The sequence below is a fragment of the Corythoichthys intestinalis genome, chromosome 11 (assembly GCF_030265065.1).
Source record: "Corythoichthys intestinalis isolate RoL2023-P3 chromosome 11, ASM3026506v1, whole genome shotgun sequence".
NCBI lineage: Eukaryota > Metazoa > Chordata > Actinopteri > Syngnathiformes > Syngnathidae > Corythoichthys > Corythoichthys intestinalis.
In genome coordinates this window covers 4,088,240-4,102,025 of record NC_080405.1, presented here as the reverse complement: position 1 = coordinate 4,102,025, position 13,786 = coordinate 4,088,240, and the positions used below count along the sequence as shown (strand labels likewise).

The following is a 13,786-nucleotide window of genomic DNA, read 5'->3' as shown; positions in this document are numbered from 1 at the left end:
AGTTCCAATAGACTACTATAAAATAGATGTCTGTTGCGAGCTGTGAGCCAACGGAAGCAAAAGTTTTCACTTGTCGGCCATTTTGCATCGGTGCCGTTCCATAGATAGAAGCGTGACCGTGTACTTTAATATAGCTATAAATTGTTCCGTTTTCAACAAACTCTCAAACGGCTTGGTATTTCAAAAACGTCTGAGATGCAGTAAATTAACTGCCCACCGTAGAAGCACCATAGAACCTACGTAGCATAGTCTACGAGCTTGTTTTCTAGTCGATGTGCCTTATTTTTCGGGCAACTGACGTTCATGCACTTTACCGCCAACTACAGTGCTGGAATGCAAGGAGCGCCGTTTGTAATAGCAGCACAATTTTGTCACATTTAGTGCTGAACGTGTTTAAAATGCGGAGCGAAAATTTAGTTATTAATTTTAGTTAGTTAGTAATTAGTTATTTGTGTGAACATTTGTGTGAACATTTACAACAATATTTAGAATCTTCAATACTTATTTCTAAATATGTGTTACACCTAAATGTTTAATTCAGAACTAAAAATATCTCATTTAAATCTAAATAGGAAATTTTGAATCTGAATTATATGTAATGTGACATATTTATGTCACACTGCTGTTGCCATAGTGTGCACTTCCTGTGGGTGTGGTATTACAGTATAAAAAGGAATCTCTGTTATGTCTCTGTGACATATATGATGAGAAGCACACTGAATAAAGAAGTGTTGTTCCATTCAAGTCTCGGCCTTACATGTACTTATATCAGGGAAGTACATAACATGTAACACCAATTGAAGGGAATAGGTACCGTTCTCGCACACACCATATAATTGTTTGCATTAGTCTAACACATTCATCTAACTATAGTTTAGGCAGACTTCACTCCCTGCCCTTGAACACAGTAAAGTGAATCACTTTATCGGTGCTCATGAGGGGGAAAAGGAAAGATGGTACTGTTTCTCGTAGGCACCGTGTAACTGTTTGCATTACTCGAACACACGTAATATAATTAATCAAGGGATAGTATCATTTCTCATATTTACTGTAGGATTGCACTACTCTAACAAACCTAATGTAAAATAAATAGCACACCATAGTTTAAAGAAACAGAATAGATACACAACGCCATCTTATCACAGAAGCCCAACGTGTGCGTCACGAGAAAGATTGACGCACCAACTCTGGCAATCAGTTCTCCCGACAACGAACAAGGACAAAGACCAGCGCGCTTTGTCCTAAAACAAGTAGCGCCAGCCCGGATAAAAAAGTTGATAGCGGGCGCTTGTGACGTCAAGACCAGCGTCGGTCGCTGTGGCAACCACGTCCCATCCATGCATGAACCTAAATTGGCCACAGAGAGAAGGTCCCAAAAGCAATGCCCGGACACACCTTCGGCCCGGCTTCCTGCACCACGGACTTAAAAAACACTGGACACTGAGATAGGACAGACTTGCTGCTCAGAAACATTTTCGATGTAGCCTTGTTTTGGATCCAGAATTGTCCCTCCGTCGTCTGTTTTTGCCTTGTTTTTTGACCATTGTCGACAAATAAATTGTCAACCTGCTTTCGGTGAGTCTTCTTCAAAGTTTTGGAACATGGAGTCAGTACAAAGGGTTAACACAGGAACGCGCGGAGTTTTGTTTCTTCCCGGTTTGGCTCGCCTGGGCGGTAAACAGCGGAGCAACATTTCCGTTTGGCTGCCGCCGTTTCTGTGCAGCTTTGGCCGGGGGGACTGAATTCCAACAATTTATATATATATATATATATATAATTTTTAAATCTAAATCCAAAATTATAAATCTAAATATATACGTGTATGTATGTATGTATGTATATAGGGCTGTCAAAATTATCGCGTTAACGGGCTGTAATTAATTTTTTAATCACGTTAAAATGTTTGACGCATTTAACGCACTTGCCCCACTCAAACAGATTAAAATGACAGCACAGTGTCATGCCCACTTGTTAATTGTGTTTTTTGGTGATTTGTCGCCCTTTGCTGGCACTTGGATGCGACTGATTTTATGGGTTTCAGCACCATGAGCATTGTGTAACTATTGACATCAACAATGGCGAGCTACTAGTTTATTTTTTGATTGAAAATCTTACAAATTTTATTAAAACGAAAACATTAAGAGGGGTTTTAATATAAAATTTCTAGAACTTGTACTAACATTTATCTTTTAAGAAACACAAGTCTTTCTATCCATGGATCGCATTAACAGGATGTTAATAATGTTAATGCCATCTTGTTGATTTATTGTTATAATAAACAAATACAGTACTTATGTACAGTATGTTGAATGTGGATATCCGTCTTGTGTCTTATATTTCCATTCCAACAATAATTTACAGAAAAATACATATGTATGTATGCATGTATGTATGTAAGTATATATATATATATATATATATCTTTGCATTTAGCATTATATGCATTTAGCATTAGCGACAAACACAAGCTTGACCCGCCTCGCCACAATTGCTAACGTCATGAATATTAATGACCATTGTATGCCATTGTTTGCCAGGAAGCTGCTAGCAGTAGAGCGAGAATAGCACGGGGGTAATATGTGGACGTCTGGATGGCTGTACCAGTAAAAACTTGAGCAGCAGCATTCTGAACAAGTTGCAGAAGAGAAATAGAGGACCTGGAAAGACAAAAAAAGTGCATTGCAGTTGTCCAGTCTTGAGCTTATAAAGGCATGAATTGATTTTTCACTGTCATGGCGACTAAGAAAAGGCTTCACTTTAGCCAAGAGGCGGAGTTTAACTTTTTTTTGACAAATAAAGACATTAAATTTGAAAAACAAATACAATGTTTTGAGCGATTGGATTTATTTTTTTACTTTGATATGTAGACATGATATATAAAACTATTTCTTTTTTTAAAGGCGATTAAATGAGGTTTTGTTTTGGAGGATTTGCACTTCTGAACAGAGGTGGTTACTTAAGTAAATGTAGCGTTATTTCTAAATAATATTGCTCAAGTAAAAGTAAAATTAGTCATCCAAAAAAATACTCAAGAGAAGTACAATGTCTTTTTATTTTCAGCACAACTTCCTTTATGTGAACTGTTATTATACCGTACTATATAACCTAATACTTGGCCATATTAGGCCAAAAAGACGACACAAAAATCATCGAATTCAGACCAGACCAACACATGAAACTTCATCCGTCTAAAGAGCATGAGCGCACTCTAGTGGAGAAAAACATTGTTACCGCTGATGGTTATTGTCGCGACGTCTCATTTGTGAAACAGACAGCCACTGTTGACATCTCTGACAAAAAGTCACTATGTTGAATAAAGAGGAAAATAAAATAATATTATTCCTTTCAGACTCCATCAAATGATACAAAGCAAAACAAACAAACAAAGCATTTTCAAAATGAAAAGCAAAGACAGATAGGCTAAACCATTTTCCAAATTTAGACTACAGATAGCTTGCCAAAATTTATGGTAAGAGTCACATTTCTAGAACAGATGAACCAATGTTTGAGCGTCACAGAAAGCACATTTGAGGTTAATGTCATTTCTGATATTTACGAAAAAAAATATGATTCTGAAAGAAACTTCTTATTTCCCCAAAAACATTTCTGTGGGAGGGACCACACCTTCTCAAGGTTTCTCTACTGCAGCACAACATGAATGATTTTCTCCACCAAAAAGGCTCAACTCGCCGAATTCGACCATCGTGTTATGTTTATCAAATGGCACAGTGGGCACCGACGCAAAATGGCCAATGAGTGACGACGACGACGACTACCTCAATTGGCTCACAGCGCGCAAGGGACATCTAGTATTATATACGTGATATCTATGCCGGCGCTTCCTGGTCGGATGACGTTTTCCAACAAGGTTGTAGGTAATGTTTCGTAGAGTTTAGACTTTCTGAAAAAGAATTCCGATAAATATGTGGCCTTTCCGATCACTCGTATTTTCCTTTCCCCCCACTTAAAAAACGGCGGCGCCCTGGACGACAGAGAAGAACGAATAGAAGAAGAGCGACAAGGCCAAGAATTATGGACTGTAAAAAAAATAATCCCACTGAAATCGATATCTGAAACGAGGTTTAGACGCTGACTAGCTCCCACTTGGTAAGTGAAGTGAATAACTACGTAATGTCTGCGTTAACCCCACAGGTAAGTCGGAACACTAGCCTATTTGAACAGGCTGTATATGTTGTAGGTACAGTGGCGTTCCTAGCCTACATTGTGCCCCTGGCGACAACACGCTTTAGCGGCCCCCCCCCCCTCAAAACCCTTTAGATACTCCTAAATACCCCCTAAATCTCAAAATAACTTTCCCAAAACATGTATTATACGTCGTTGTACTGTCCTCACCAAGACGCTGGAGCCAGGTCCAAGCTAGACAGTGAGCTAAGCTCTGAAATGACGATGTCAGACGTCCGTGTGGTTTGCTGACTTTATTCACCTGCTCAAGACATCAACAGTTGCAGAATGAAACTAAAATTTAAAGAATGAAATTAAATCAGTTTCATCTTCATTAACAGCAATTCAAATTTGGGTTTTTAACTACCTGTTATACAGCCATAACAATCCACACAAACGATTAGCATGTATCCGTTAGCGTCCAAACATCAAAAATAATCACATGAACTCACCCCAAGTATTCGACTACAATTGAAAATTCAAAATAAACAGTACAAAAGGTGTTCTATACAGGTGTTGCCTGTACAGGTGGATGCTTCACAAGCAACAAAGGTGCGCGCAGGCTTGCTGCTGTAATCTATCCTCTCACTCGGTTGCGCAACTTCTTCGTGGGAGCAAACGCGCTCTTCCTCGTGTGTGCCTGTGCGCTCTTCGTGTGCGCAAGTACCTTCTTGTGTACATGGTGAATAACATACAGACATTTGCACGCTATCCCCCTTCAATAGGTGTAGCCGATAAAATCCAAGCTAACAACTACGGAATTTACGAGTGTGAACGATTTTAATAAAATGGTCACAAAAACACATATAGTATGGAGTACAATTACTAACCAGTACAAGTGAGGTTTCCCTTATTTTTTACTTCTAGAGAGTTGGCAACCCTACACTTAAGTGACTAGACTTGTGATGTATTAAATAAAATTGATGAAACACATGTCAACATGACTACAGTACATGAGCATGTCAATGATCACTCATTGATCAGGTTAAGTATGGCAGTGCCAGCCTGTGGTAACACATCTTAAATTGCAGTCGGGTTTTAGTTTTGGAGACAAGGTGAGAAGTGAGGAAAAGAAATCACATGGTTAACTCCAACACACATGTATATGCTTCTCCCCAGGAGTTATTGTGAAGAATGGAGTTGTCTCAAAGAGACAGGCTTTCAGAACTTGTGGAGGAGCTTACCACCTCTGGACAGCTGCAACTCTGCAAGGAAAAAACAAAGGAAATCAAGAAGATATGCAAGTAAGTCTAATCCTGAAAGTCACAAATCCACTGTTTAAATGGACTGTCACTGTTTGACATTGTTTAATACGAGACGGAGCAGTCTCCGACCAAATGTTCAATGTCTAGGTAAATTGCTGGCAACCACACCAACTCACAGCACCTTTGCTTGAACTTAAACCACTCCCAGGTGGCCGTCATGTGCCATCACCAGCACAAGAGCACGTTAGGATGGTTGGAATGACTGCACAGAGTCCCCTTGACACACACGTATCTACCCATCAGGACAACTCATGCTTAACTTTGGCAAATGGTTTCAGCTCCTCTGGAAACTGGGCTGGCCAGACAATTCTAATATATGTGCTGAGCTTGCTCAAAATTGAATCCTTATGTGATTTGGCTTGCAATTCCTCAAGCGTGACAGTAGGCTGCGGAGATATTTACAATGTCTGTATGAGGATCACTTTCACGTCCTCTGCTGGACGAGACAAGTTTGGTGGGATAGAAGGCTTTGAGGCTGCGATTGAACGAGAGAGGATGCCAGCTACTACATTGTCTCTTCCCTGGGATGAAGACAAAATCATATTTTCACTGCCGGAGGCGATTGCCCCAACGGTAGTGTTGTAGCGGCTTGTGTCCTGTGCCTGAGATGGCAAGATCTGAAGTTAGGGCTTGATGGTCTGTTGTGAGGGTGCAGTGTTCGCATGCTCCGTCACAGAAAGAGCACGAGATGCAAAGGCAGTTGGCCTCTCCACCCCATCCTGCAACTGGGAAAGGACAGCACCAACTGTAGCCACAGAGGCATGACAGGACAGGAGAGTGGGGCTGTTAATATCAAAATTAGCAAGGGGATGTCAGCAGAGAATGTCAGTGCAGAGAATGCATCAGAGCATTGTGAAGACGATTGGGTCATTCGCCATCAGTAAGCGGCGCAAGAGTGCTGTTGTGTCTGAGTAATTGGGTAGGAAACACATGTAATCAGCCGCCATCCCCAGAAATGAAGCAATATTGGATGCAGAAGTCGGCCCAAGAATGCGTTTCACTGCCCCATCACTGGACGACAGGTCCCCTCGCTGAAAGGCAGAAAACGAGGAAGTCCACAGACTCTGCTGTAAATAGGCATTTGTCTGCATTCAGAGTGACATGATGTTATCCTAGGGGTCCAATACACTGTGCAGGCGAGAACCATGGTTGGCCTGGTCCACTGCTTGGACCATTACGGTATATCATCTTTATAGACAGCTGTTCCTTGAAGCCCCACCTAAATGGTTAACATGATTTTCTGAAAGCAACTGGGTGCTGAGCTCAAAGCAAACGGCATATGTGTGTATCTGAAGACCCCTGAGTGTGCCACAAATGCAGTGAGGTCCCGACTGGTTGGCTGGAGAGGCACTTGGAGGTAGCCTTGCCGCAGATTGCGTTTTGAAAAAATTGTTGTGCCATGAAAAAGGGCTGTGAGCTCCTCCACTGTGGGCAACGGGTACTTGGAATAATGGCCTTGGTCAAGGTCTACTCTTATTCCAAGCCCCTCAGTCTTCTTTTTTGGCGACCACCAAATTGGAGACCCATGGCGAAGTGTCCATGCGCTCAATGATGCTGTCCTGTAACATAGAGGACAATTCGGCTGAGACCCCATCTCTGAGCGCAATCGGCAACTGCCTGAGAGAATGTTGAGAATTCTGTGGCAATTTTTTTTAAGAGAACGACATGGATGTGCTTGTCTTACTTTATGAACAAAATGCAGCAAATGCTATACAGATAATTAGTTATACATTTTTATTGAGAAACAACAGATATCCCAAAGTGTTTGGCTTTAAGGTTTAAGTGGGAGGCAATGCTTGTGCCATGTACCTGGTTGATTAAATTACCTGTTACTGGGGATGTCCCAACTGCATATTTTGGCACCCAAGTCTGAGTGCCCTGTTTTTAAGAATCTGCCAATACTGATTCCCGATCCGGTAGCGAAAAACTTTTTTTCCAACAAAAGTTCCAAACATGTTACTGTCCCACTGTGCTGCCTTCATTATATGAATTAAAACAAGAATAATGTAGAAAAATGTGTGTTTTTATTAAAGAGAACCTCTGACTTAGACTTGTTGGCTCTAATAAGCCATAATTGTTCTTTTTCACTAAAATATGTTACTATAAACACATAAAATATTACCATCGATTTAAAAATCTATAATATTTAGTCCATGTTTTGACCTACGGAGGGCGCCATGTTTTATGAGCGCAATGGACGCTTGCGGTGATGACGTAGTTTGTCCCTGTCACTACAAGAACCGATGTTCTGTAATACGCGTCAAGACGTCAAACACATGCGCACATCGGTTAAAAGTGGCGAGCACTTAGTATTTGTGCTTTTATTGAGTCTTGCACTTTTTGCATGTTTTTCCCTCTCATACTATAAAGCATTGTCTGTTCTTGTGGTAGCTTTAAAACAGATTGTTGATCTGTTGACCACATTAGTCACGTAGCGTGTTTAAACCACCCTTATTTGATATTACTAGTATTTTCTTAAGGCATCTTTAGTATGTTATGTCGTTATGCATCAAAACAAAACAAGCTGAAAGCGCACGGTAGTAGTTTGGGTGTCAGATTCGCCTCTTTTAGGACGTTTCACCGGTGTAGCACATTTTGGCAGAACACCAGTTTTGTCGTACTCTCGTCTCGTCTAATCTCGTCCTTCCTTTTCATTTGGCTTTGGCTGCTCGTTTTGTGAAATATCGACAGTGCTGTCATTCTCATTAATGTTACACTTGGTTTCAAATTAAAAGGGTTGCACAGATGACATGCTTATGTCACTAGAGTCATACTTTGGAAGCCCGGCAGCGTAACCCAGTGACGTCAACGCCCTGCGACGTCAACAACAATGGCAACCTACTAGTTGAACTAATTTAAAAAATTGTATAAAACAAATACATCAAGAGTTTTAATATCAAATTATTTTAACTAATAATACAGTGAGCCCTTTTTTTTTCGCGGTTAATGGTGACCAGAAGCCGCCGCAATAAGTGCAAGTAGTGCCCCCCCCCAAAAAAGTGTGTTCAATATATTTATTCAGATTTAGCATTGGAAATATATATGTATGACATGTTTTTTCACTTTTTTCCGCAAAGTATAATTAAAAAAAAACTTAATGTATATACAGTATATATTTTAATAAATTGTTTTTAAGCGCTTCAAATGTAATAATTATGATAAGTTTTAAACATGTTACTGTCCTACCGAATTACTTTTAAACAACAATAAAGCAGATGCTAATGCAAATGCTTGGCTTTACTAACTCATTTGCTCCCAAAAACGTATAAAAACATTATATTTTTAATTGTTTCAGTGTCCCAAAAACGTATTTTATACGTCTTTTACGTTTTTTTTCACAAGAGACATCTCTAGGTTCTGATGCAAGTTCGCTCCAAAGCACAACGCTCAAAATCTATTTTAAAGCAATAAAACTGACCACTGGAGGGCAGTAGCGCATTTGGTAAGAACTCGTATCGGAGCATGAAAGGAAATTAATGAGGAGAAACGGAAGTTGGAGGAAGTAAGAAGCGTGAGAAAAATGTGGAGAACATGCCCCACACAAGTTCCCTAGGTGAATTCTGTTATCAGGTACTGGTCACTCCAAAAGAAAGATTCAAAAAAATTTATCTTGATGAGACAGACAGGCAGTGATGAGGGAAAAATTTACCCCATCTGACGATACAGCCGCAGCCACAACAGCGTCATCTCTCAGTTCAATAGTTTAATTATGTGGAAAAAAAAATGTTACTTTGCTATCAAAAGCTCTATTTGTCTTGTTGTTTATGTTATTTTGTAGAAGGAAAACATTATTCAGATGTTTGGGATATCACAAAAGCAAAAAATAGCCGTGTTAAAGTCATGTTTGAAATGTATGCTTTTACAAAAAGCTCAATTTCTGTTTTTTCAGCAGAAATTGGAAAATTGCTCAAAGTTATTTTCTAATGCTGTTATCTAAAGAATGGAAAAAGATATTAACTTACTTTTTTTCCTGCTGAAAGAAGAGAGTCTACTCTTTCTTTTGGTGGGTTCCATGTTTATATAGCAATAGAACAGGATTTTCTGTGAGCCTTGCAACATCATTCAAAATCCAGTAAAACGGCCAGGAGCGAAGGGCCTTGCTCCGGTGAAAATGGCTGGGAGTGAATGAGTTAAATCCTATATTTAGTGAGTCCACTCAAATCTGCTCAAGCTGCTCACTTACACACAATGAGTTGCCACAACAACTGTTTAAAAAGTTACACGATGATTGACTGGCTTGGCTTCTCTGGCAAGCTCAAACATTGAACATCTATCAATCATCGTTAACTTTAAATAAGCAACTCCAGTGCACTCACTGCCTGACCAACAAAAAGAGCAGAGAGAGGGAGGGAGAGTGAGACTACGCGATCGGCTCGGAACAGCTCACCTGTATTTTTATTTTTATTTTTTTTAATTACAAAAAAAAATCCGCGATGGACTGAGGGAACGAAGTAGCTAGGGATCACTGTAACATTTATCCTTTAAGAACTACAAGTCTTTCTATCCGTGGATCCTTTTAAATGTTTCATTGAGTGAGTCCACACAAATCCACTCACGCTTTGATGCGCACGCTGGTGAAAACAGACTGAACCCCCACCTCTTCAATCTCTGCAGCAATGCTGACAGCACTCCTGTAACGAGTCGCATGACATTTTGGAGGGAAAATGACGAGCAGTATTCAATTTCAACATTTAGGGATGTACGTTTTTTTAAAAGGGGTGTACCCACTTTTGTTGCCAGGGGTTTGGATATTAATGGCCATATTTTGAGGGGGAAATGAATTAACTCTATTATATAAGCTATGCACAGACTACTTTTCATTGTGTCAAAGTGTCATTTTGTCAGTGGTGTCACATGAAAAGATATACCGTATTGGCCCGAATATAAGACAGTGTTTTTTGCATTGAAATAACACTGAAAAAGAAGGGGTCGTCTGATATTCGCGGTCTAGACATTATACCCATTAACGACGCTAGATGGCGCCAGATATCATTGAAGCGATGTTCTGTCATGACAGATCTCAGCTACTCTCCCCATTCACGATGCTAGATGGCGCCAGATATCATTGAAGCGATGTTCTGTCATGACAGATGTCAGCTACTCTTTTTAGTTTAACCAGTTTGCATTATTTTATTGCAATGTTTTTCCTTATTGAGATTTGTTTCAAGACTACAGTTACAGTTAGACTTCACTTTGATGGTTAATGCAGTTATTGCAATTTTGTTGTTTTATCACAGTATTTATTTACATTTAAAATTTTATTTTATATTCTATTTTTCTTATTTTATATACCCACAAGGTTTATTTACATTTCAAAAACCATAAGCCATTCATTTACGAATGTGATTGCACTTTAGTTTACATATTTAAATGTTCAGATATTAGGATTTGAACGAGGCAAAATAATATGCTTTTTCTCTCAAATATATTGTTATAATCATTTATTTCGAATGTACTGTAATTATATTCTGTATAAAAATTAATTTGGTGTTCAAAAAGTCTTTTTTCAAACTTGAGTCTTGAAAAAGAGGGGGTCATCTTATAATCAGGGCCGTCTTATATTCGGGCCAATACGGTACTTAAATATCTGCAGAAATGCGAGGGGTGTACTCACTTTTGTGATACACTGTACCTGTTACTCTTCATATTATATTATACAGTGTGGCAAATAAGTATTTAGTCAACCACTAATTGTACAAGTTCTCCCACTTGAAAATATTAGAAAAGCCTGTAATTAGAGGTGTGCATCGGCACTGCCCTCACGATTCGATTCGATTACGATGTGGAGGGCCACGATTCGATTCGATTCAGAGGGTCACGATTCGATTCGGTTCGATTCGGCAATACATCGCGATGCATTAAGCCTAGGGTGCATTAAAATTCTAAAGCAAAGCATATTTTTCGTGAATCACGAGGCAACACAAGCGGTCAGACATTAAACAACTTTTTATTGGCTCTTGTGTCACTCCTGGTTGAAGTCAAATGAAAATAGTATACTTTCAGGTATATACACTAAAAAAAGAAAAGAAAAAAAAAACATCACAGCATTTAATTTGTGCTTTGAATGAGACCAGGGCTTTCTCTTTTTGTTTTACACACAGTAGCACTCCCTCTTTTGCCGCTTGAGCCATTGTTATGTTATATCCTATCTCTCTGCTCTCTCGATTGCAACTGCGTATGTCTGTGACGTTACTCCGGTGAGGAAGCGGATTTGGGTTCCTCGTCCCCCCTGCATTGCTTTGAATGTAAAGTAGCTTCCTCTACAGGTAAACATGAGAATAATAATACAAATGGGGAAACCAAATCCGTTGCATCACCGGAATTGCGCAGGAAAGATTTTTGAACGTACCTATATTAGAGCCTTGTTCGGGCGTAAAAAATCCAGCCCGACCCGACCCGGCCCGGCCCGGCCCGCGCGTATTAAAACCCGACCCGGCCCGAGCAATTACTTACCTTGCAGGCCCGGGCTCGAAAAACCCCGAAATGTCATTTTTTATTTGTATGCACGAGCCCAAAACCCCCCCCGAAATTTTACGTTTTATTTGTAGGCCCGCACCCGGAACCCCCCCGAAAATGTACATTTTATTCGTAGGCACGAGCCCGTTTTATTTGTGAGGACTCAGGTGGGGGAGGAAATGCGGGAATGCGATGCGTGGTTGCGTTTTTTGTGACGATGCCATGTGCATAATGATAACAAATTAAAGCCCGTCTTTTGTAACAAATTCTCCCAGTTAAACAAGACTGTAAAGATGCATATTCAGTAAACATTTATAGCTTTTATATTTTTGTGTCTGTTCTATCAGGTGGATAGTTCATGCGTCATTTCCTCGGCAAAATGCAATAGACATTTATTTTAATTTCTTCGATTTGGCAGAAAAAACAAGTTATCTTAATGTTTAAATAGTCTACCTATTTTTCTGATCATTATAAATGCATTTACACAACAAAATAACGCTGGAAAGGTTTGTTAAATATATTTCTTTGTGGGATATTTTGCTCACTACGCGTCTCTATGAAAATGAGAGGAACAGCAGCATATACAAAAATAAACTAAAATACTTTTAAACAACATTCTTTATTTGAATGACTCGCATTAGAACACACAAAAGAACAACCTGCCTTAAGGAAAATGCCTGCTCAGCGTCAAGGTGCCAGTCTTTCTGCTCTCGTACGAGAGCGAAGCGCCACATTTGTTGCATTCGGCAAGGCCGACACGGTTTTCTGTAGCATCTTCCACTATCGATTTAAATCCTTTCCACACACCACTCATGGATTCTTGACTTTTCAATCCCCCCGTCTTTAGTTTGCTTTTCACCTCTTGCTGCTCTATATCGAAATTCGAAAAGGAAATACGAGGATGCAGTTGCAAACTCGCGGAGAGGCCAAAGCGCAAGGGGAAGATTAAAAGGAGGGCGGGGCCACGTCGTCACAATGCACTGGCTCTGCTGCGGCTCATGTTTGGGATTACCAAAGCGCCTTCTCTCTGTTTTATCCAATTTATTCATTTTTATAACAAATATTCCTTAGTTTAATACCCATACATCGTTTTAGTATACAAATATATATTTATTAAAAAGAAAAAAAAAAAAGCGAGCGAGAAGTCCGGCCTGACACGACCAGAACGTAAATCATTGACATTTTGGGCCCGACTCGGCCTGAAATTCGGGTCGGGTTGGGTCGTGTTCGGGCTCAAGATCTAGGCTATTAGTCTTATATATTTTAAAATGCGCTGAATCGATTCGGCTTGTTGCCCAAATCGAATTGTCCATGCCCCGCATAGGGATGCATTGCCGCATCGATTGTTGTTGACACCAGTACCTGTAATTGTCAACATGGGTAAACCTCAACCATGAGAGACAGAATGTGGAAAAAAAAACAGAAAATCGCAATGTTTGATTTTTAAAGAATTTATTTGCAAATCATTGGTGGAAAATAAGTATTTGGTCAATACCAAAAGTTCATCTCAATACTTTGTACTTTGTTATGTACCCTTTGTTGGCAATAACAGAGGCCAAACATTTTCTGTAACTCTTCACAAGCTTTTCATACACTGTTGCTGGTATTTTGGCCTATTCCTCCATGCAGATCTCCTCTAGAGCAGTGATGTTTTGGGGCTGTCGCTGGGCAACACGGACTTTTAACTCTCTCCACAGATTTTCTATGGGGCTGAGATCTGGAGACTGGCTAGGCCACTCCAGGACCTTGAAAGGCTTCTTACAAAACCTTACCTTTGTTGCCCTGGCTGTGTGTTTGGGATCATTGTCATGCTGAAAGACCCAGCCACGTCTCGTCTTCAATGCCCTTGCTGATGGAAGGAGATTTTCACTCAAAATCTCTCG

The 13,786-nt window shown here is 40.0% G+C and overlaps 1 protein-coding gene across 3 annotated transcripts in view; it reads left to right on the top strand.

The window, feature by feature from the left end:
* The first annotated feature begins 3,802 nt into the window (after positions 1 to 3,802).
* Positions 3,803 to 13,786, top strand: part of uvssa (UV-stimulated scaffold protein A) — a 95,421-nt gene continuing 85,437 nt past the window's right edge. The window contains exons 1-3 of one of the 3 annotated variants that reach the window (XM_057849509.1): positions 3,803 to 3,875; positions 3,994 to 4,107; positions 5,302 to 5,426. In XM_057849509.1, the coding sequence (XP_057705492.1) occupies positions 5,317 to 5,426 (110 nt within the window). In that variant the 5' untranslated portion in view covers positions 3,803 to 3,875; positions 3,994 to 4,107; positions 5,302 to 5,316. Of the gene's footprint in view, positions 4,108 to 5,301; positions 5,427 to 13,786 lie in introns of all 3 variants that reach the window. The other 2 variants (XM_057849510.1, XM_057849508.1) reach the window with 2 other exon arrangements.